General features: G+C 38.1%; 2 protein-coding genes and 1 pseudogene across 8 annotated transcripts in view; 2 read left to right on the forward strand and 1 right to left on the reverse strand.

Annotated features, from left to right (window-relative positions):
• ANAPC1 (anaphase promoting complex subunit 1) overlaps nt 1-22951 on the reverse strand; it is a 102082-nt gene that overhangs the window by 4494 nt on the left and 74637 nt on the right. For all 7 annotated transcript variants that reach the window (XM_059405600.1, XM_059405594.1, XM_059405596.1 and 4 more), the window contains 9 exons: nt 20124-20210; nt 17512-17629; nt 16549-16626; nt 16127-16194; nt 14327-14465; nt 12024-12110; nt 10548-10643; nt 8732-8930; nt 751-885 (listed from right to left, as the gene is read on the reverse strand). In XM_059405600.1, the coding sequence (XP_059261583.1) occupies nt 751-885; nt 8732-8930; nt 10548-10643; nt 12024-12110; nt 14327-14465; nt 16127-16194; nt 16549-16626; nt 17512-17629; nt 20124-20210 (1007 nt within the window). The remainder of the gene's footprint in view (nt 1-750; nt 886-8731; nt 8931-10547; nt 10644-12023; nt 12111-14326; nt 14466-16126; nt 16195-16548; nt 16627-17511; nt 17630-20123; nt 20211-22951) is intronic.
• LOC132022472 (protein S100-A10-like) lies at nt 2640-2951 on the forward strand. Its single transcript, XM_059407722.1, has one exon. The coding sequence runs from the start codon at nt 2640-2642 to the stop codon at nt 2949-2951; it is 312 nt and encodes a 103-aa protein (XP_059263705.1).
• Nucleotides 17882-18946, forward strand: LOC132022145 (large ribosomal subunit protein eL33-like; annotated as a pseudogene).

Consider the following 22951-nt stretch of genomic DNA (forward strand, 5'->3'; position numbering starts at 1 on the left):
GCTTTAAAAAAAAAATTTGAATCCTCAACTAGTAAGCACAAATTTGAAAGTGATAATAATAAGGGTGCTTAGAATTAATTCTATTTTAGGATTCACGTTACTGGGCAAGCTCCATATCTAATTACATATTCTGAAAAATACAGTGAGGTGTTAATATTCTAAACTCTGTATTATAAGAAACATTCAAATTCATATAAAATCCTGGTACCTGGTCATTTTAAAGCTTTATAATATTAGAAATTAAGATTATGTGATTAAAAAGAAACATCCAGGGGCGCCTGGGTGGCTCAGTGGGTTAAATAAAGGCTAGCCCCACCTCATGCTTTCTGCTCAGCAGGGAGCCTGCTTCCCCCTCTCTCTCTCTGCCTACTTGTGATCTCTGCCAAATAAATAGAATCTTAAAAAAAAAAAAAAAAACCCAAACTAAAAACCGAAAAAATGAAAATTAAAAATAACTTTAATAAAAATTATGAAAGAAAAATAACATAATCATTTAATTTATTAGTATACACTGGTGTTTGGGGCTCTCTGAAGAAGAACCCATCCTTTTCTGAATGAAATATAAGTTTATGCATGTATAAAGTTCAGATTGTCTGTTCAGAAAAAGTTCTCAATAGTAATACCCAAACATGAATGAAGACCAAAACCTAACTAGACAAAATAACTCACTAGAAAGGCCTCCTACCAAGAAACTTTAAAAATAAGTGAGTCAGTAATACAGGTACTGAGAGGATTTAGATCTGCAATTACCTTCTAGTCCTATAGACGGCAGGTGCCATGGAGCTGGTACCGAGTGGTAGACGAGGAAACACGCCAGCATGCTCAGCTGAGATTCCTCAAAGGGCTGCCCACTGAGGTAGGCATGCACACACCCATCACCCCCAGCTGTGAGAGAAACACAAATGGAACTGAAGCAAATTGTTTTCTCATCTAGAACTCCTTAAGCACTGACCATACACCAGATAGGTACTATGCTGAACTAGGGCTATAGCAGTAAGCAAGACAGAGTGCCTATCACCACAGAGTGTCAAGTGTTGTAAGGGACAGAGACATTATATAAATAACGACACAAACAAATGCATAATTAGAAATTGTGATGAGTGCTATAAAGGAGTGCTGGTCACTGAGTTTTCCTCTCCAGACACCCACTTTAAGCCCCTTCTTCCCTGCAGTATACAACATTTGAGGAGACTGACTTCAGGTCCAGAACTGGATCCTGATTACTATTAGCCAGACTTTCTCAAACTTTAAGGCACATTAGAATCATCTGAGAAAGCTGATTAAAACGGATGAGTGGGCTCACATCCCCAAAGTTTTTTAGATGGGGTCAGAAAAATTACATTTCAAACAAGTTCTCAGGTGATGCTACTGTTGCTCCAGAGATCACACTTTGAAATCCACTGGTCCAGGACAATCAAGGCAATCCCATTCTCAACACAATGACTGGTTCAGGAACTGGAAGACCTAAGCTATTCAGTAAGAGACAATCTCTGCCACAGGGACTGACTGAAGAATGTGTATGAGTTCCAATTCAAGCCAGAGACATGAGCTGTTTGATAACACATTTGCTAGAGATTTCTGAGAAAGAAATTTCCTCATTATTATGACAAAGCTCCTAGAAGCAATTCTATTCTTCTCTGCAAAATGCTGAGCTTGAGGAAAGGAACAGCCAATTTATTACCACAAGAAAAAGAACTCTGAAAATAAAGCCATGGCACAGAGTATAAATAATGGAACCTCAGAGAAATGGAGCTCAAGGCACTAAAATAAGATGATCCTTAGACCACCTTACCTATTCCAACAATGTAAGCTTATATGTGTCCTTATTGTTTAAGCCAGGTTCAGTTAGGCCCTCTAGTACTTGTATACAAGGCATTTTGATACATTAAAAAGTTGGGGGAGGGGAAGAAGAAAGGGGGCAGGGAGAAAGAAATAAAAATGGCAGGAAAGTTGCCTGAAGTAGTGTTGTCTTAGAAGGCCAATGAGAAAGGGGGCACTTAAACTGAGGCTATAAGAATGAATATAAGTTGAGTAGGCAGAGAATGAAAGAAAAAGGTTGTAGGGAGGGAAAGCCACATATTTAACAGTCCCAAGAGATAAGGAAAAAGAGAAATTACAACTGATACAAAAAAAAAAACAAAAAACCTACAAACAATCATGAGACTACTATGGACAACTACACACCAACGAATGAGACCACCTAGAAGAAATAGATAAAGTCAAAGTCCTAGAAACATATGTCTGAGACAAAACATGAAGAAACAGAAAATCTGAATAGACTGATTACCAGTAACAAGACTGAACTGGTAATCTAAAACCTTCCAATAAGCAAAGTCCAGGACCAGATAGCTTCACTGGTGAATTCTAGCAAACATTCAAAGAAAATTCAACACATATCGACCTTTCTCAAATTCTTCCCAAAAATTGGGAGAAGAGAATGCTTCCAAACTCATCTACAAGGCCAGCATTAGTCTAACACCAAAACTAGACGAGGACACACATAAAGAAAATTACACACCAATATCCCTAGTGAACACAGATGTAAAACTCAACAAAATATTAGCAAACTGAATTTAAAAAATACATCAAAAGGGGTCCCCACCATACCTCTGGCCACAGTTTCAAAAGACCTCACCAAAATGCTATCTCAAATGGAACATACCATGGAAACCATGATGTGCATGTTCCACAAGTGTGCTGGGGATAAAGGCTACTTAACAAAGGAGGACCTACGAGTACTCACAGAAAAGCAGTTCCCTGGATTTTTGGAAAATCAAAAAGGCCCTCTGGCTGTGGACAAAATAATGAAGGACCTGAACCTAGACCTGGACCTAAACCAGTGCCGAGATGGCAAAGTAGACTTTCATAGCTTCTTTTCACTAACTGCTGGGCTTACCACCACATGCAATGAGTATTTTGTAGTATATGTGACATGGAAGAGAAAGAAGTAGGAATCATTCAGGAACACTCCTGCCGATGAGAGTTCTCCCAAAGGAACTCTTAAGTAGTCCCTTAAGGAATCTGCCCCATAGCTTCCCCCTGTATAAAGGATTGCATGAACAGGCCAGGATCCTCAGAAAATGTACAAGTAAAATCCAATCATTTGATAAGCAGAGAAAGAAAAGTCAGTGAAGGCTAGATAAACTTTTGATTTTTATATTGCATGCATCCTCTTGCCCTCAATAAATTCTTTTTTAATTCCTCAAAACAGTAACAACAAAAAACCACAATACTTTAAAAGGATCACACACACCACTACCAAGTGGGATTTATTCCAGGAATGCAAAGATGGTTCAACATCTGCAAATCAAAGTGATGCAGCACAATAACAAAACCAAGGATAATTAAGCAATTATTAATAAATTAAGAGGAAATCATTATTTCTTTATTCCAAATGTAGAATATTCTCATTTATTCCGATTTTCTGCAACTTCAAAACTGTTCATTTTTAAAACATTTTAAACATCACATCTAAAGATAATAAACTACTACTACTTCTTTTTTTTTTTTTAAATTTGACAGACAGAGATCACAAGTAGGCAGAGAGGCAGCAGAGAGAGAGGGGGAAGCAGGCTCCCCGCTGAGCAGAGCCCCCAATGCGGGGCCTGATCCCAGGACCCCGGGATCACGACCCAAGCCAAAGGCAGAGGCTTCAACCCACTGAGCCACCCAAGTGCCCCCTTTATATTTTTTTTTAATATTTTATTTATTTATTTGACAAAGAGAGATTACAAGTAGGCAGAGAGGCAGGCAAAGAGAGAGGGGGAAGCAGGCTCACCAATGAGCAGAGAGCCCGATATGGGGCTCGATCCCAGGACCCTGGGATCATGACCTGAGCCGAAGGCAGAGGCTTTAACCCACTGAGCTACCCAGGTGCCCCAGATAGTAAACTACTTCTAATAAAAAAAAGGATAAAAATCACATGAGAGCAGCTTTGAGTTAGAGGTATGTGTGTTATACCCCACATTAAGAGTGCTATGTGGGGCTGTTCAACACAAATGTAACAATGTATTTTTGTGAATGAGAGCTGGCATGTCAAATGCATCCTCTAGAAAAATAATTAGTGTAATAGTCTTCAGATTTGTTTTCTAAAGTTGATACTGTGGGTTATTTTTGTGAACAGCCTGATGTTTGGGACACTTTTTTCTCAAATAAACAAGTCCTTATTAAACCAGGAGTTTGGAGAAAAAAAAAAAAAATCACATGATCATCTAAATAGATACAGAAAAGGAATTTAATAAAATTCAACATCTATTTATGATAAAAACACTCAACAAAGTGGATATAGAAGAAATGCACCTCAACATATAAAGGCCATATATGACAAAGCTGTAGTTAACATCATATTCAACTACGAAAAGCTAACAGCTTTTCTTCTAAGAACAAGAACAACACAAGGATGCCCACTCTTGTCACTTTTATTCAACATAGTAGTGGAAGTCCTAGCCACAGTAATTAGGCAAGATAAAGAAACAAAAGGCATCCCAACTGGAAAGGAAGATTTCAAACTATACTACTAAGCTATAAGAACCAAACAGTCGGTATCAGCATAAATGCACGACATCCATGGAACAGATAGAGAGCCCAGAAATAAACACACACATATAAGGTTAATTAATTTACAACAAAGGAGTCAAGATTATACAGTGGGGAAAGGATAGTCTCTTTAATAAATGGGGATGGGAAAATTGGACAGCTATATGCATCTTACACTATACACAAAAAATAACTCAAAACTAATGACCTGACTGTGAGACCTGAAGCCATAAAACTCCGAGAAGGAAACAGAGGTAGTAAGATCCCTGACCTCATTCTTTGGTGCTGAATTTTTGGAACTGACTCCAAAAACAAAGGCAACAAAAGCAGAATTAAACAAGTGGGACTACATTAAAAGCTCTGCACAGCAAAGGAAACCATCAACAAAATGAAAAGGCAACCTGGTAAATTTAAAAGAAAAAAAAAATCTGCAAATCACATATCCAATAAGGGGTTAATACCCAAAATATATTTTAAAAAACTCAAACAACTCAACAGAAAAAAAAAAAAAAAAAGATTCAATTAAAACATGTGCAGGGAGAGGCACCTGGGTGGCTCAGCTGGTTAAGCATCCAACTCTTGATTTCAGCTCAGGTCATGACCTCAGGGTCATGAGACTTAGCCCCATTTGGGGCTCTACACTCAGCAGGAAGTCTGAGATTCTCTCTCTTCCTCTCCCTCTGACCCTCCCCCTCCTCACATGTGCCCTTTCTGTCTAAAATAAACAAATAAACCTTTTTAAAAAATGTGCGGGGAGGGGCACCTGGGTTGCTTAGTTGGCTAAGCATCTGCCTTTGGCTCAGGTCATGATTTCTGGGTCCTGGGATCAAGCCCCGCATCGGGCTCCCTGCTCTGCAGGCAGGCTGCTTCTCCCTCTGCCTGCTCTTCCCCATCGTGTGCTCTCTCTCTCCCTGTCAAATGATTAAAAAATCTTTTAAAAAAATGTGCAGGGAATCCAAATAGACTTTTTTTTTTCAAAGAAAACATGAAGATGGCCAACAGACTCAGGAAAGATGTTCAACATCAGTAATTATCAGAGAAATGCAAATCAAAACCACAATGAGCTATCACCTCATAGTTGTTGGAATGGCTATCATCAAAAGGCAGGAAATAAGTATTGGAAAGAATGTGGAGAAAAGGGAACTGTCTTACACTGTTGGTGGGAAAGCAAACTGGTACAGTTGCTAAGAAAAACAGTATGGAGGTTCCTCAAAAACTTAAAAATAGATCTACCGTATATGATCCAGCAATTCCACTGCTGGGTATTAATCAGCAGTGGAATTGCTGGATCATATATGGTAGAAAGAAAAAAAACCACTACACCAAAAAGATATTTACTTAGTTGCAGCATTATTTACCATAGCCAAAATCTGGAACAACCTAAGTGTCCATCAATGGATGAATAGATAAAGAAGTGGTTATAGGTACATAATGGAATACTACTCTGCCTTATAAATGAATGAAATCTTGCCACTTGCAATAACATGGATAGGCCTTGAGGGTATTATGCTAACTGACATAAGTTAGAGAAAGACAAATACCATATGATTTTGTGTATATGTGGAACCTAGAAAACAAAACTCATAGAAAGAAGAGAGTGATGGTTGTCACAAGGGAAGAGGCTAGAGGTGGATAAAAAGAGTGAAGGGAATCAGATGTATGGTGAAGGATGGTAACTAACTAGACTTACTATCATGATCACTTTGTGTATATGTAAGTATCAAATTATGTTATACACCTGAAACTAATATAAATGCATTATACTGAAACTGATGCAATCAATTTTACCTCAATTTAAAAGTGATGGTTCTTCACTGAAAAATAAATGCAAATTTTGGTAATCACAATGGCAAGTCAAATTTGGTAAAGAGCAATGTTGTAAACTACCAAATGCCCTAACAAGCAGTAAGAAAAACAGTAACTCAGAGCACTGTTTTAGAGACTGCTCCACTTACTGCCGAAGTTCATTACTGATATGAAATGTGCAAATCAGAGACTCTGCAAAGGTTAAGGACATACTTCTTATCAACAGCAAAGGTCTGCCATAGATGATCATGCTGAACTGAATACAAACAAAATATCAAAACCCATGTATTAACTTGTATATTTCCCAAAAAATGAGATTTTTAAAAAAACATTTTAAAACTACATAATCTTTTGAATTGTAAGAGAAAATGACAGAACAATGTAGTTGTTAATCAAACATGAGTTTGAAATTGCTGTTTTTCATGTATACTCTTCATAATCTGGTTTACTCTTTTTTTTTTCCCCAGAAATTTATTCCCTATATTACAGAAGATAGTTTTTACCTAAATTATATTCAAATGCAGATTCTACTGGCTACTAACAGCTTTAAAACATCAAGAATAATTACTACTGCTATTATTAAGGTTAGTATTTACCCCAAACAGGTTGCTGTCAGGTATGTACCAGAAGTTATTTGAAGGAACTGAAGAGAATAAAAAGATCAAGATGTTGACTAAAAATCAATTTCAAACATATATCACACATTAGACAGGTTTCCAAAAATCAAAAGGCCCTCATTTGCTTCCACTATTCCCCTGCAATTGTAAGTCTATACTTCTAAGCCACAGTCACATGATGTCCCAGGTTCCCACTGACTGACTCAAAGAGCTGGTAAAACAAACCTTCATTCTAAGCACACATCCAGTTTTCAGTGTACACAGGGTGGAAGGGAAGGGAAAGGAAGAAAACAGCCTGTTGACTTCATAGCTAGGTGACAGGCCACACCCCTAAGAAACAGCAGAGAGAGACACTGGAAAGGAAACAGGATCTGATGCTAGAAAAGATAAAACAAGTTCTTAAGTATCATGTGGTATTTAAAATGTATAAATAGGGGCACCTGGGTGGCTCAGTGGGTTAAAGCCTCTGCCTTCAGCTCAGATCATGATCTCAGGGTTGTGGGATCGAGCCCCGCATCGGGCTCTCTGCTCAGCAGGGAGCCTGCTTCCCCCTCTCTCTCTCTCTGCCTGCCTCTCTGCCTACTTGTGATCTCTGTCAAATAAATAAATAAACTTTAAAAATAAAATAAAATGGGGCGCCTGGGTGGCTCAGTGGGTTAAAGCCTCTGCCTTCGCCTCAGGTCATGATCCCAGGGTCCCGGGATCGGGCCCCGTATCGGGCTCTCTGCTCAGCGGGGAGCCTTCTTCCCTCCTCTCTCTCTGCCTGCCTCTCTGCCTACTTGTGATCTCTGTCTGTAAATAAATAAATAAAATCTTTAAAAATAAATAAATAAATAAATAAAATAAAATGCATAAATATACATACAAAATATGTGTACGTATATACATTCTCATAATGTATTAAGCAGAGTTAAATATATTTTTTAAAGAAGTTGAAGTAAATAAGCAGAGTCCAATTCACCTAACTGAGAACATTACATCTAAAGCCATTCTAGCTTATATTCAGGTTTATCTTGGTTAACAATGAAAGAAAATGTTACAACTGAAAAGCCCGAGTTCCAATATCTTAAAAGCAACAGGAACTCTGAAAAACAGTATGGGGGTTCCTCAAAAGGTCAAAAATAGAACTGCCCTACAACCCAGCAATTGCACTACTTGGTATTTAACCAAAGGATACAAATATATTGATTTGAAGGGGCATCTGCACCCCAGTCCAGCAATGTCCACAATAGCCAAATATAAAGAGCCCAGACATCCATCAACAGAAGAATGGATAAAGATGTCACACACACACACACACAGAGAGAGAGAGAGAGAGAGAGAGAGAGAGAGAGAATATTGCTTGGCCATTAAAAAGAATGAAATCTTGCCATTTGCAATGACATAGTAGAACTAGAGGGTATTATACTAAGTGAGTCAGAGAAAGACAAGTACCAAATGATTTCATTTGTATCCAGAATTTAAGAAACAGATGAACATATGGGAAGGAAAGGAAAAATTTAAAAAGATGAAAATAATGAGACAAACCATAAGAGACACTTAACTCTAGGAAACAAACTGAGGGTTGCTGGAGGGGAGGTGGAGGGGGGTGGGGTATCTGGGTGATGGGCACTAAGGCAGCACTTGATGTAATGAACATTGGGTGTTCTATGCAACTGATGAATCACTAAATTCTACCCCTCAAGCTAATAATATACCATACGTTAATTAAATTGAATTTAAATAAAGAATTTTAAAGACCAAAAAAGCACTGGGCATAATGCAATTATTACCTTGTAGCCACTGGTCCAGAGTATTATCAATAGTGCATTTTACAACAGGGAGGAACTCAGAGTTCATAAAGAGCCCCCGCTTAGGGTGATTCTGAAGCCGCTCCTGATGGCTCCTGGAGCTGAAAAACTCTAACACCAGCTTTATCTGCCAAAGTTCAGATGTTTCACACATTTCTCTTCTTCCTAGTCTTCTCATAGCCTTGAGGAGATAAAAGTAACAGCAGTCCACTTAATGAAAGAAAGAGTGAAATTGCCATAATCATCTCTTCCTCAGAGTTGTATAATAGAGTATTTTTAAAATATGGCTCATAGATCAATAAAGGGCAGAGGGGAATCCATTCCATGTTTTGACGCAGTTAGCCCCAGAGGAGAGGGTGCAGATACATGTCCACCCTCCTCAGTGTGGTCCCCACATAAATAGCTTTTAGGCAAAAGCAACAAAGGCAAATGACCTCATTCTTGGCTCAATGGCTCTGAAAAATGAAGGCCCGCTAGGTCTACTGCCATCACTTCTGGGAAACCCAAGTAGGGTACAATGACTTGGCCAGGGAACCCAGGGGTCAGAAGGCAAAATAATACTACTAATAATACTGTTCTTGGGACCCATCTGCAAAATCACCATGGCTGCAACCAGCAGGGATGTTCTTCTGTAGACACCTGCCCATGACTCTGAAGGGATAAAGGTTCAGAGCATAAAAAGGGAACACTTTCGGCCAACAAAAGAAAAACAAAACTCATTATTTAACTGCTATATAGAGAGCCCTGTGACAAATAGTGTTAGTGTGGACATCACAAAATCATACTTTCCAATTAAAAAATGTGGATGGATACCAGACAATAATGCCATTCTGGGCCTATCTGGTTATATTAGAACTTGCCTTTTAAGAATATAACTTGATAGAATGTAATTTTCAGGTTTTGGGAAATTCTCTCCTTCCTAAGTGTCATTTCCTACTTTTCAATAGAGACTATTTTGCCATTAGAGATTTCTTCCTTTGCATTTAGACACTGAGTCCCACATGCTTATCTGTGAACTCACCGTGTCACATTCACTTAAAGAATTCTTTAAGAATCACGTATCTGGACCTCATCCCAGAAAATTCTGTTTCAGTAGATGATACAGAACGGGACTTAAAGATCTGTATTCTGAAAATTACTCTATAAATTTAAGCCCAGTTAGAAAACTACTGGCTAAGCTTAACTGCAATTTTGGGTCTGATACTATTAAAAAGTCTTGTGTATTACTAATAACCCAAAGTGAATAAATTGGCCTGATCCTTTAGGGAAGCAGTTAAGCATCATTTTCTGCATTACCACTTTTAGGCTCTTTTAAAACAGCAATAAAATAAAAGAAATTTAAAAATGAACTCCAGCTTCCTAAATCCCTACATACTAATACTATAACCTCTTGCATGCTTAATCACACAAGCATAATTTCGCATTACTGCCATCACTAGAGTACTGTTTGTTCACTTACTGCTCATTTGCATTTCTTTTCCATGAAGAGACTTTGCAGGAAGGAAGCAAGAGAAGGATGCTAGGGGAGAAAGGCAGGGAACGTAGTCTTCCCCTGATAGTCAAAGGAAGAGAAAAAAGGGGAGACTGGGAACCCTAGAGTTCCTGGCATCATAAATTCTAAGCTTTTTTTTGTCATAAGTAAAGCTTTTAAGTTTTATAGGGTTTCCTTTTTTGAATCACTAAAGCAATGAGAAACCAAAAAAGATGGACACACAGGGAACCTTATCTCACTGTTCAGTATGTTAATTAAAATACAGTATAAATGTCATCAGAATTGGAACTGGTTTTTGAACCATACCTGATCCATTGCTATGTATGCAGGCAGCATCTCTGGGGTCTCCTGAGTAACACATTCATACAGTACTGAAGAAAACAGATCCAGAATTTCCTGTTTCTGTGGAAAATTAGAAACTTTTTGTAGCACATCAATGTATATTCCAAAATCAATTCAACGTTGTAGAAAAACGACATGGCCCTTCTTAAGCTCAAATAGTCAATAATACATAGGGTAAAACAGCTATCTCTTTATAAAAGCATAGTGAATGCAACACTAAACATCAATCAAATGTAGTAAAATTAAGTCTGAAGGGACAGGGCTATAAGTGCTGTGAGGAGAGGAAGTATTGGCTGCAGTAAAATGAGCTGACAAGACACTGCAGAGACATGCCTTGGATTAGGCTGGCAAGAGCAAGATCCAGAAAGAAAACCCAGCATCCACAAAGATGCACTAAAAACACCGAGCAGAACAGGTATGGAGGAGGCAGCACAACCAAAACCAGTTGGGCTAAAGGCCAGGCACGGACTTTCATCAGAGACCTGCAGCCTTGAATGCTTGCCCAGCCCTTACTAGGGGTGCGATCTTAGGCAGTGCTAGCTGAGTGGCAGTTTCCTCATCTGCAAACCTGGAATGATAAAGTTCCTACCCTCAGAGTCAGAATCCATAAGAAAACTACATAAAATACTGAACAAAGTGTCTAATAAATAGTCAAGATTCAGTAAGTTAAAGGGGTTACAATTATCTCACTTAACCATCAAAACAACAATGGAAGGTAAGTTCTATCATAATCCCACTTTTAGAAACAAGGAAACTGCATTTTGGAGAGGCTAAAAAATTTTCCCAGAGCTAACATTTATAGGCAACAGGCCCTCAATCCCAGATATCAAATAACTGCATTCAAGCTTTGGATTAAATAAAAGATCTACTGGGCACCCTTTGAATCCTGAAGAGAACAAGTTTTATGACCAAGAGAAAAAAGCTATAAAATGTAAGGAAACAAATAATAAAATTATGTAAAAATAAGAGACAGTAAACAATGAAAATATCAATCAGTGCAAGAAGGCACATAAGAAAATATCACCTATTAAAATTAATGCCTTAGAAACCTTAAGTTATTTCTTCTATCAAGGTAGGGAGTTACCAAATTTAATAATTTTAGACTACAAAAAATCTGGGGCACCTAGGTGGCTCAGTTGGTTGAGCAACTGACTTCAGCTCGAGTCATGATCCCAGGGGCCTGGGATAGAGCCCTGTGTCAGGCTCCCTGCTCAGCGGGAAGCCTGCTTCTCCCTCTCTCTCTGCTGCTCCTCCTGTTTATGCACTCCTGCTTTCTCTTTGTCAAATAAATAAGATCTTAAAAAAAAAAAAAGACTATGAAAAATCTGTATTTGCCAAGCAAAAATTATCCAATGTACCTGAGTTTTTTGGTGGTGCTCACAGATTAATAATAAGTTGTAGCCTACAATAAGTTGTAGCTGAGTAAAACATGATACATACCTGACCCATGTTCACAGTTGGTTTGCAGAAATATTCGGCAAATGACAGAAGTGCTGGATCAGAAGTAAATGCTGAAATTGTTTCTGGCTGAAAAAATAAACAACAGCAACAAATGTGAAATATCAGAGGTTATTTTCCTTATTGCTCAAATTGTAGTATATGCAGTTGTAAGAAAACTACCTCACTGTTTTCACACAATATGAAAACATAAAGCCCAAGGCTGTACAAATTTGCTGTAGCTTCACCAACCTGTTCTGCTGAGAAGTTACAAGACGCTTTTTCACGTAAGCCAAACATAAGCTACTGACTTCTCAAAAGGCCAATAATAAACAGGTCTTTCTTATACAACTTGCCCCCAAAAGGCTTTCCCCTCTCCCTCATTAACTGAAAAACAAATAAGAAACTAGAACTGAAACTGATAAGGTAAGGCAAAAAGACTACCACACAATCCACTCACTAAAAGCTAAACACTGTATGGATTCCACTTGTATGAGGATCCTAGAATAATCAAATTCAGAGACAGAAAGCAGAATGGTGGGCACCTGGGGCTGCGAGCAGGAACAGGAGTTGCTGTTGAATGGGTGCAGAGGTTCAGTTTTACAAGATGAAAGAGTCCTACAGATGGATAGTGGCTAATGACTGCAGAACAATATGAATGGACTTAATATCACTGAACTATACACTTAGGGGGTTATAACAACAAATTTTGTGTATACTTTACCACAATAAAAAAAAATTGGAAAAAAAAGAGATTAACACTCAAGGTTCAAGAAAATGGAATATGGAATATATGGAATACAAAGGTATTACAATTTTCCACTGAGGTTTACGTTTTGCTTCTGAATTCCCTTGAAGCAGGGAATTGAGATGCCTTTTAATCTTTACAGAATTTCCCAATTCAAAATCAAGTATAAACTTTTCTATTTTCTTTACAAATTAGATTAGGGTCTTTGAGATGGGCTCTAAGCTTAAGTTAAACCATATCCAAAAGTCCTTCAGAACTATTTCATAGATATCCTATCAAATACTGCCCAACAAAATTCATTAATGTCAACTACATCTACTGGGAACTATTATAAAGGCTCAGTTGTAAGTAACTGGTCTAAAACGAAGTATGAGTTAAATTAAAATAAATGCTATCTCCTTATGTTGAAAAACAAAGGTGGTTAATTTAGTCCCCTGCCGACCACTTAGCCAGTCCACCAGCCACATTTTTGCCTCTACCGCCACCCTCTAGGGCCTCTGACCACTTTATACTGCGACTTGATGTATCTTCAGCAGGAGCACATTTGCTCATTAAATTCCTGAAAACTATACTTAAACTGAGAAATTTTAATGTTAGTTTATGGAACACATTTTTTTTTTTAAAGATCTTATTTATGTATTTGTGAGAGAGAGAGAGCTCATAAGCAGGGCAAGCAGGCAGAGGGAGGGAGAAGCAGACTCCCCATTGAGCAGGGAGCCTGATGCAGGACTCAATCCCAGGACTCCCGGATCATGACCCCAGCAGACGCTTAACTGACTGAGCCACCCAGGTGTCCCTGTGGAACACACTTCTAGTGTGGGGAACATATTTAACTTCTTAAGTATAGAGTAACATACGTACTGACCACGATAGGGATGAGATTGTTTCATACACTCTTACTTTAACTGCTTTTTCATTTGAAATACTCTTAAATTAGCAGTCAAGTACTATGAGAATAATAAAGCAAACTGATAAAATAAACCTGTCATCCTTTTAGCCTCACCAAGATTTAACCAACAAATGGGGGGTTTAAAAAAATACTAATTAGCGCTACCTTGTAAAAATCTTTACCTATTTCTGCCATGAATTAAACAAATCTTAACAGATTTGAAGATTAATAAGTAAAATTACTAAACTAAACATTTTTATAGTGTTAAGATATACTGACCTGGGCGTTGGGTTATGGACACTGGGGAGGGTATGTGCTATGGTGAGTGCTGTGAAGCGTGTAAGCCTGACAATACACAGACCTGTATCCCTGGGGCAAATAATACATTGCATGTTAACTAAAAAATAAATTTAAAAAGATATACTGTCCCTACTGCTGAATGTAAGTCATCCTTAGAGTCCTGGCAGATGGCCCATATTTTACTGTAGCTGCTACATAAAACAAGAAACAGATCCAAGGTCATTCAGTCTTTATAATCTGCAGTCATGAGAGAGCAGATTCAACCAAATGGTACCATAAATGTTACCACAGAAGTACATGTTTTGAGTGGGCTAGTGGAATTTGTAATTATTCTAACTCATTCTTCAGTTTTTAACCAGTCAATACTACCTTGAAAGCCCGAGCCTCAGAGTTCCTGTTGGCCACTGTCTGGGCCAACAAACTTTGCCACCCCATTGGATCTTCCTTGTAGGAGAGCTGACCTGCTCTGAGCTTAACATACAGAACTCCATCCTTAGAAAGGATTGATCTGGGGGGGAAAGAAAAAAAACAAGAATGAATTTTATGTGAGGTATTATTTGTAGTTCTCAGCTGGAAACATAGTGTCTCCCAACATCATCGTGTTCACATGAGATGAAGCCTTCATCATTTTCCAGTAGGGCATATGATTATTTACTATATCTAAAATTAAATTAGTCCCTATGAGAAAGCCAAAATAAAGTTCTACTACTCTTTGGTATCTAAGTTCACAGAACTTAGTTCATGCTCTGCCTGCTCAAGTGTGTGCTTCAAAGGCAATATTTTATCTAACATTTCTCCATATTCCCTTCATCCTCTATCCTCTGGAAGGACTAGATATCTATTGATTGGTTAGCAGCAGAAAAAAAATGATGCTGCAAATCTAAAAAGAACAATAGAGAAAACAGCCATCATATGTAGTTTAAGGGAAATATAAATTGGGACCAAACTATAAAATTCTTTTTTTAATTAATTAATTTATTTTAATATGTTCACTTAGTCACTGTATAGTACATCACTAGTTTTTGATGTAGTGTTCAATGATTCATTAATTGCGTGTAACACAAGTGCTCATCATGACACATGCCCTCCTTAACACGCATCGCCCTGTTACCCCCTCCCCCACCCCCCAACCCTCTCAAACCAAACTGTTATGGGCTTATTAAACTTTCTAGAAATTTAAAGACTTAATTTACCCTACTCAAGGTATAAAATTAACACTCTGTCCATTAAAGTAATTACTTGTATATGGCTATTTCCATTCAAAAGTTATCTATCATAATCTTAATTTTGTAAGAACAATTCAACAAAACAGTAATAAAAATATCCAAGATGTGGTCTGGCAAATATCAATTGTTACAAAGTTCTCTTTGTAGATGGACATACATGCCAGCCTTATTTTTTTTTTTCCATCTTACTTTCTTTCTTTTTTTTTTTTTTTTTTTTTAAGATTTTTTTCATTTGACAGAGAAAAAGAGAGAGAGAGAGAAAAAAAACACAAGCAGGGGGAGCAGCAGGCAGAGGGAAAGGGAGAAGCAGATTTCCCGCTGAGCAGGGAACCCAATGCGGGACCTAATCCCAGGACCTGGGGATCATGACCTGAGCTAAAAGCAGACACTGAACCTACTGAGCCACTCAGGCACCACCCCCCAGCCTTACTTTTTTACACTGATTATCTTTTATTACTGCTCCAATTCCAATTCTGTACCAACTTAGGGCACTACAAGCTTCTCGATAAATAAATATAACCAACTACTTAGGGTGTCTTCTAAACTAAAACTTGGGCACCTGGGTGGCTCAGTCGATTAAGCATCTGCCTTCAGCTCGGGTCATGATCCCAAGGTCCTGGGATCGAGCCCCACATCGGGCTCCTTGCTTAGCGGGGAGCCTGCTTCTCCCTCTGCCTGCTGTTCCCCCTGCTTGTGCTTGCTCTCCCCAACCCCCGTGCCAAATAAATAAATAAATAAAATCTTTAAAAAAAAAAAACCAAAAACTCATTTTCTAATATAAACTCCATTTCAAACTTACAGACTTTATTCAATATATACTCTATTATCCTGCATGAGATCAAAGAATGACAAGGAACCATCCTAGATAATAATCTGCAATTTCTACCTTCCCATTTACTTCTATTCACTTCACAGACACATCTAAGAAATTCAGTATACTTACTTCAAGTGTTGTGTTCCCTTGCTTAAATCTATGAGCAGTTCCCAGTATCGTGGGCCTTTTACTTTAATCTGCCAAGATAAATGTGAACACAATCAATCAAACGCTAAAGAGGTGCTACTGTGGCAAAATGAAACCCACATTTCTCAGAGGAAGTAAAATAAGCCGGAAAGAGACACTGAAAAGTTAACAAGCTTCATTACTACACAAAATGTATGTGAATCAAATTCTATGGCCATCTAACCTCTCAGTAAAGATCTGCAAGTAAAGACCATCTCTGTTCATGATAATTCCTCCCAGGGCTGCTTTCCTATTTCCTACAGAACACTGAGAAAGCAGAGGCTTCATCTCAGTTACCTCTGATGCACACTGATGTGGCTGAATTAACCTCTTGCACAGATCCCCCTAAATCAAATCCCACTCACCTGCTTTAACAGGTGGAGTTCTGGAAGAAGGGTAGGAGCCATCAATTCTTCTTTGGTTTGTTCATACCACTGAGTACCCTTTACAGAAGTAAAAGAACAGCCACAATTCACTATGTAGTTAGGGGAAGCTACAAAGAAGAAAGATCTCCATCCACTCCGTACTTCTCTTTCCCCACCGTTTCTATACAGATGGCCAGATGGCATAAAATGCTCGTTGTATCAAGTCTTAAGGGCTAAGTGTACAATCCTTTGGAAGGCCTGCATCACCTTATACCACTTCACATACTAGCAGTTCAGAAGATCTGTGCTTCTGAAGCCTCTGGGTTTACACACATGTCGTCTTCTGGGAACATGCCTTTGCTCAGCTGGCAAACCTCAGCCCAAACACTGTGTCTACCAGGACAACTTCCCCAGCCCTCAACAGCTGGAGGGGACATTTCTCTTCTGCTCCCCTGCATTTTACATATACCCCCATGTGCTACTCTTACTGCATCCATGCCTGGCTACCTAATGGACAGCATGTCCTTAAGGAATACAAAGATGTAATTTTTATACCCCAGAGCCTTTGCATAGTTTGATGCACAGAAGGTACTTAATAATATTCTGAATGAAGGAAGGATACACATGATTTACAATGTGTGTATCTAAATCAAAGATCTCTCATCAAATACACTCTACAAACAGATCTAGAATAGTTCTAACTCAAACTTGTGAACAAGGACATTTTCAAACTCTAGACTCTGGGACAGAAGAGCAGCTGATGACTTCTACACTATTACCCTTCTAAACTACAAGTGAGCCCGAATGGCCTGACAGGATGTACAAGAACTTTAGAAGCTTCAGTTTTTATAAGAGATTAATTCACTCTGTCGTCTTTTAAAGGACAACAGTTCTGAAATATTTTGACCTCCAAAGATGTATGAGTGGTAACAAAACTACAGATAAATGAAAGGAGAGAATGACCTTATAGGTAACTTCTAAAAGGGCATAGCAGGGCATGTTTGTGTCCACATCCACGGGTACCAGGAGCCTTGGTTCCGCAGCCAGCACATACAGGTGCCGCAGAGCCTGCAGATGGTATCTGTTCACAGAAAACACAGACAGGAGGTAACGAACTGCTGAGACAGTGTGAGCTCTCCACCCCATTGCTGCCGACACTGAACCCTGACGGAAGCTGGGGTTGTTATCTTCCCATGACAGTGGTCCTAAATTTAGGAAGATAACAAGATTCAATTAAAAACTAACGAAGAGATTCTCTTTGAAAAATTATAGATGCACGATCCTTAACTCAAGAATTCTTTACTTGCATTTTCATAGTTACAAGGTTTTATAGATGAGGTAAAAATTACCTTAACATGAAAATATTTACTGAAAAAATCATCACTTACAAAATCAGTTCTCAAATAATCCTTTAATGACCTGCATAGGCACCTTTTTACCTTCCAAGGGACTTATTTCTAGGTCTTTGTTTTTCTGGCGTAAGGGCTGGTAGGGAGAAGGAAAGCTCGTCTACACATGCACCCTTATACACAAATAGACACACACACACCTGGGATCCAGGACACCAAAAACTAATGGGGGAGATTATGATGCTTTTCTAGGTTTTCAAAAAAAATTTTTTTAACTACCATTTATTTTTTAGCATTTATTTATTTATTTATTTATAAAGATTTTATTTGAGAGAGAGAGAGAACAGGAGAGAACAAGCAGGGGGAATGGCAGAGGGACAGGGACACTGAGCAAGAAGCCTGACACAGGGCTCGATCCCAGGACTCCAGGATCACAACCTGCGCTGAAGGCGAACGCTTAATGGACTAAGCCACCCAGGCACTCCTCTATTTTTTAGCATTTAGACACCAAACGTTTTTAGATTTTAAGATGCCGTAAAAGGATCAAATGAGACTTCAAATTTTTCCTTTTAAATTTAAGTTACAGCAATAGCCTCTCTCCTCCCACCCAAACCTACCCTTTCCTATAAATTAATCAGAATTAAAAGCAGAGGGGGGCTCCTGCTGCTAAACTCTGGGTGCAAGTAAGTGGGGCCTATTGAGAAGAGGACTCCTATAATGACAAATGAAGGCTATGGTCCAAGGCCATTTTTGCTGGCTATAAGCAGGGTCTCTGAAACCAGAGGCAGCACATAGCTCTTAAAATTGAAAGTGTTTATGCTTGAAATGAAACTGAATTCTATCTAGGCAAGAGATATGTTTATATATACAAAGCAAAGAATGACACAGTTACTCCTGGTGGTAAACTGAACAAAACCAGAGTAATCTGAGAAAAAGTAATTCATGCTCATGGAAACAGTGGCATGGTTCGTGCCTAATTCCAAAGCCACTTTCCTGTTCAAGTCATTGGCCACAGAATCTGTGTGATGCTGTACCCCTCAAGGATTTAACCTTACTGAAAAATAAATAAATAAATAAATAAATGTGTAGATATGTTCTTGTTTAAAAAAGAAAAAATTAAAAGCAATCAAGGCCAGGAAGAAAACAAAGGTATTTATCAGTTACATAAAGGTTCTTGGTGCTTATCACCAAACAGCTTTGTTTAAAATAGCTAAACCAAACAATTCTCCCAGCAATAGGGAAGTGAGACTCCTTGTTGTACCCTAATCACTAATTACTGACATTAGCAACTCAAAAAGTTTTTCCTAAATTGATTGACAAGCAAGAGACCACTTGTCAGAGCTGCAATAATTTAACAAGAACATGCTTGTGCTCTACCTATCATCAGAGTTTGGACGTCAGATCAGGCCACTTTTATAAAACAGCTAACTTTCATTTATTATTACTATTTTAGACGACGTTACACTAGAGCATGACAGCTCAGTTACTACATTAGTGCTCCAATTCTTGATGCGTCTCTTGAGAGATGAGCCAAACACACTGGTCACCTCGGATGTCACAAGAACATAAGAACTATTTTTTCCCCCTCCTCCATATGCAGCAGGAATCAGCTATGCCTGAAACTGCCAGGGAGACTGCACTGCTGAAGGCTGTCTGTGCTCTCAAATGCAGAGCTTCTGTACAATCACTCCTTTCCTACGTGCTTGAGGTTCTAGGGCTCACTGCCACTTATAAGTTATCTCTGATTCTTTGCTGCATTTTGCTTTTCATGTCCCTTTTATTTCATTTATACAAAACTTCTCAGCATTAATGTGAAAGAGGGTAAAATGGAATCTCATATAGACAATGCCACTAAATCAGACCAATTTCTCTCTTAGAATTAAACAATTATGATATAAAATACATCATCTTGCTTCTGTTGGCTACTATCTTTTGTTTGATTAATTTTTCCCTAAAGGTAACCCTGTTTGGCCCACTTCTGGGTTCAGAGCAGTTTTACTGATTAAAGAATGGTGGAAGATGGATCCATCAGTCCATCAGATGTCCAAAGTTCTCTTTTGGTCTAATATTTGGAGAAACATTTTAGAAGATTTAGTCAGGAAGGTAACTAAGTCCAAGAAGAAAACAAATTAATTTGGAAATGAGTCCATGCAACCAAAGCACCATCAAATTACTCCTTGGAGACCTTATGGAAGATCCCACTGAGGACACAATCATCAGACTCACCGATTGTCAGTGCTGTGAGCCGGGAAGTGCGGATAAAGGGCACAGAGGAGAGCAGCAATGGAAGAGTTTGACGTACTCAAAGAGTACCTGTGAAACAAATGCAGGAGGGAAAAACGTTATTAAATACACTGCGTAAACTTCCAAGGCCTTCTTGAGAATCCGATAATTGGGGTACTCTAGCAAGGCCCACTGATGAAATGCTTTGAATAGATACTAGTGTGCCAGTGCTATGAACGTCTCACTTTTCAGTGAGTCTTTTTTTAAAAAAATTATTTATTTATTTATTTATTTATTTATTTGACAGAGAGAAAGAGAGAGAGATCACAAGCAGGCAGAGAGAGGGAGGAAGCAGGCTCCCTGCTGAGCAGAGAACCTGATGTGGGGCTCGATCCCAGGACCTTGAGATCATGACCTAAGCAAAAGGCAGAGGCTTTAACCCACTGAGCCACCCAGGGGCCCCAAGCCACCCAGACGCTCCTTCAGTGAGTCTTTAAGCCATTTTAAGATTATCTACTATTAAAAGCGGAAGAAACATTCCACAGATGTTAACTTTCAAAACCTGAATTAGTAAACATGGTTTTTCAACCGAAAATATCACAATAGTGAGGACCATGAATGCAATCCTAGAGATTACAGATACTGAAAGTCATGAATGAAGACATGACAATAAGGAGGTATGTACAGAACTCCAAGTATAAACAGTTTTGTTCTTATCACTGTGATAAACTTATTTTTATAAAAGCCACATACTCTTAATAAAATCTTTTGAGATTTTCCTTATGTTATTTTACTGCTGCTCAAACTCTACATGGCCAACAGGCAGATTACTCTAAAGTTCTAAAGTTTTTCTTACAATGGTTTTGTTTTATAAGAATATTTTTATTCTTACAAACATTTTACAAAAGTCTTGAAGTAAAGATGGTACTGGACATCACATAAAGCCACTGTTGCAGATAATCAATATACATTTCATTATATACATTCACATGCACACATACACATATATATCCCCAAGTATTTATCATTTTAATAATTTAGGCATCAAGTAAGAACACAGCACTTATCATATATACATATATTTAATGAATTAGGAAGAAGATATTTCAAAATCTAAGTAAGAAAATATATCCATTTTCACATGTGCATAAAATAGGCCTTTGTCTCGTTACCACTTTGACAAAACCAAAAGCCAAAGATAATTTTAGATATTAATGTTAGAAATTTTGAGATTAAACACAGGATGTGGCTATGCAAAGAGAAATTTAAATGTTGTCACTAAGTACACATAACCATTTAAAGACCACAAATCATTAGAAAAGCAGAGCAGAGTGGGAGAAAATTTACTCAATATGAAAGCAGAGCAAGTAGGGTCACAGTGTGAAACAATGAAAGATTAACATTGAATAAGACTACACTGGAATTAAAATTTGAAAGAATGAATAAGAGAACAAGAGATGCAGGGGTTTACTTTGAAAGGTAAATAAATTTTCAAAAATCCTAAAATAAGAGGCACCTGGGTGGCTCAGTCAATTAATCTTCTGCCTTTGGCTCAGGTCATGATCCCAGGGTCCCGGGATGAAGCCCCACATTGGGCTCTCTGCTCGGCAGGAGCCTACTTCTCCCTCTCCCTGCGGCTACCCTTGCTTGTACCCTCTCTCTGTCAAATAAATAAAATCTTAAAAAATCATAAAATAAGTATTTTCACAGTAAGTTTTTTTTAACTATTCTTAATTCTAAACAATTAGAGAAAGAAAAATTCTACAAAACCTGTTAAAAGGGAAAGCACTCTTTCTGACAATCTTTACCTTTTATACTTCTAGAAAGGTGAGCTCCAATGTTTAATTCAGTCTTACAGAAGAGAGGAAAATAAACCTATATGACTCGTAGAAATTTTATCAGTTGGCCAAGGTTACACACACTAAAGCTAAATAAATGAAACAATACACTGAAAGACTCAATAGTATAACAGATTTCAATTTCTCCCAAACCAATATATAGGCTCAATGCAATTCTCGTCAATATTTTATCGGGTTATTTAGTGTGGAAAATCATAAACAAATTCCAATATTTATATAAAAATTCAAACAGAAAAACACACTTTTGAAGAAGAAATCCCAGTTCGGAAGATTCATTCTCCCTGACATCAAGACTTACTACAGAACTACAAGCACTAAGGCTGTGGTATTGGTGCAAGTATGGATAAATAGACCAGATGAACAGAATGGCCCAGAAATAAATGTATATATATGGACACTTAATTTATAATAAAAATGGTATTGCAGAACCGTGGAGAAAGGATAAATTTTTCAGTAATAGTGCGGCATCAATTATCAAAAAATCACATAGATGGGCGCCTGGATCGCCACCTTAAGTGTCTGCCTTCAACTCAGATCATGATCTCAGTGTCCTAGGATTGAGCCCCACATCAGGTTCCCGGCTCAGAGGAAAGCCTGCTTCTCCCTCTCCTTCTGCTGCTCCCCCTGCTTGTGCTCTGTGTCTGTCTCTCTCTCTCTCTCTGTCAAATAAATGAATTAAATCTTTAAAAAAAAATTTTATAGAAAAATCAAGTACAGGTAGATTTTATATCCAAATGTGAATTTTTGAAAAGCTAAAAAACTTGTAGAAAATAGAGTATCTTCATTTGGGGGAGAGGGGTAAGGAAATATTTTATCCAAAGGACAAAAAAGTACAAACCATAAAAGAAAAATGTTAACAACTGTTCATCAAAAGACACCAAAAAGGTGAACCACACAGCAGAAGGTAAGTACAACACGTAAGAGTGACAGAGGATTCAGGATCATAATGATAAACCCATACAGAATAGTCAG

The sequence above is a fragment of the Mustela nigripes genome, chromosome 7, assembly GCF_022355385.1.
Source record: "Mustela nigripes isolate SB6536 chromosome 7, MUSNIG.SB6536, whole genome shotgun sequence".
NCBI lineage: Eukaryota > Metazoa > Chordata > Mammalia > Carnivora > Mustelidae > Mustela > Mustela nigripes.

Bases quoted from the DNA above. Each gene is read 5' to 3' on its own strand.
- LOC132022472 (XM_059407722.1), top strand. From the start codon at position 2,640: ATGCTATCTCAAATGGAACATACCATGGAAACCATGATGTGCATGTTC.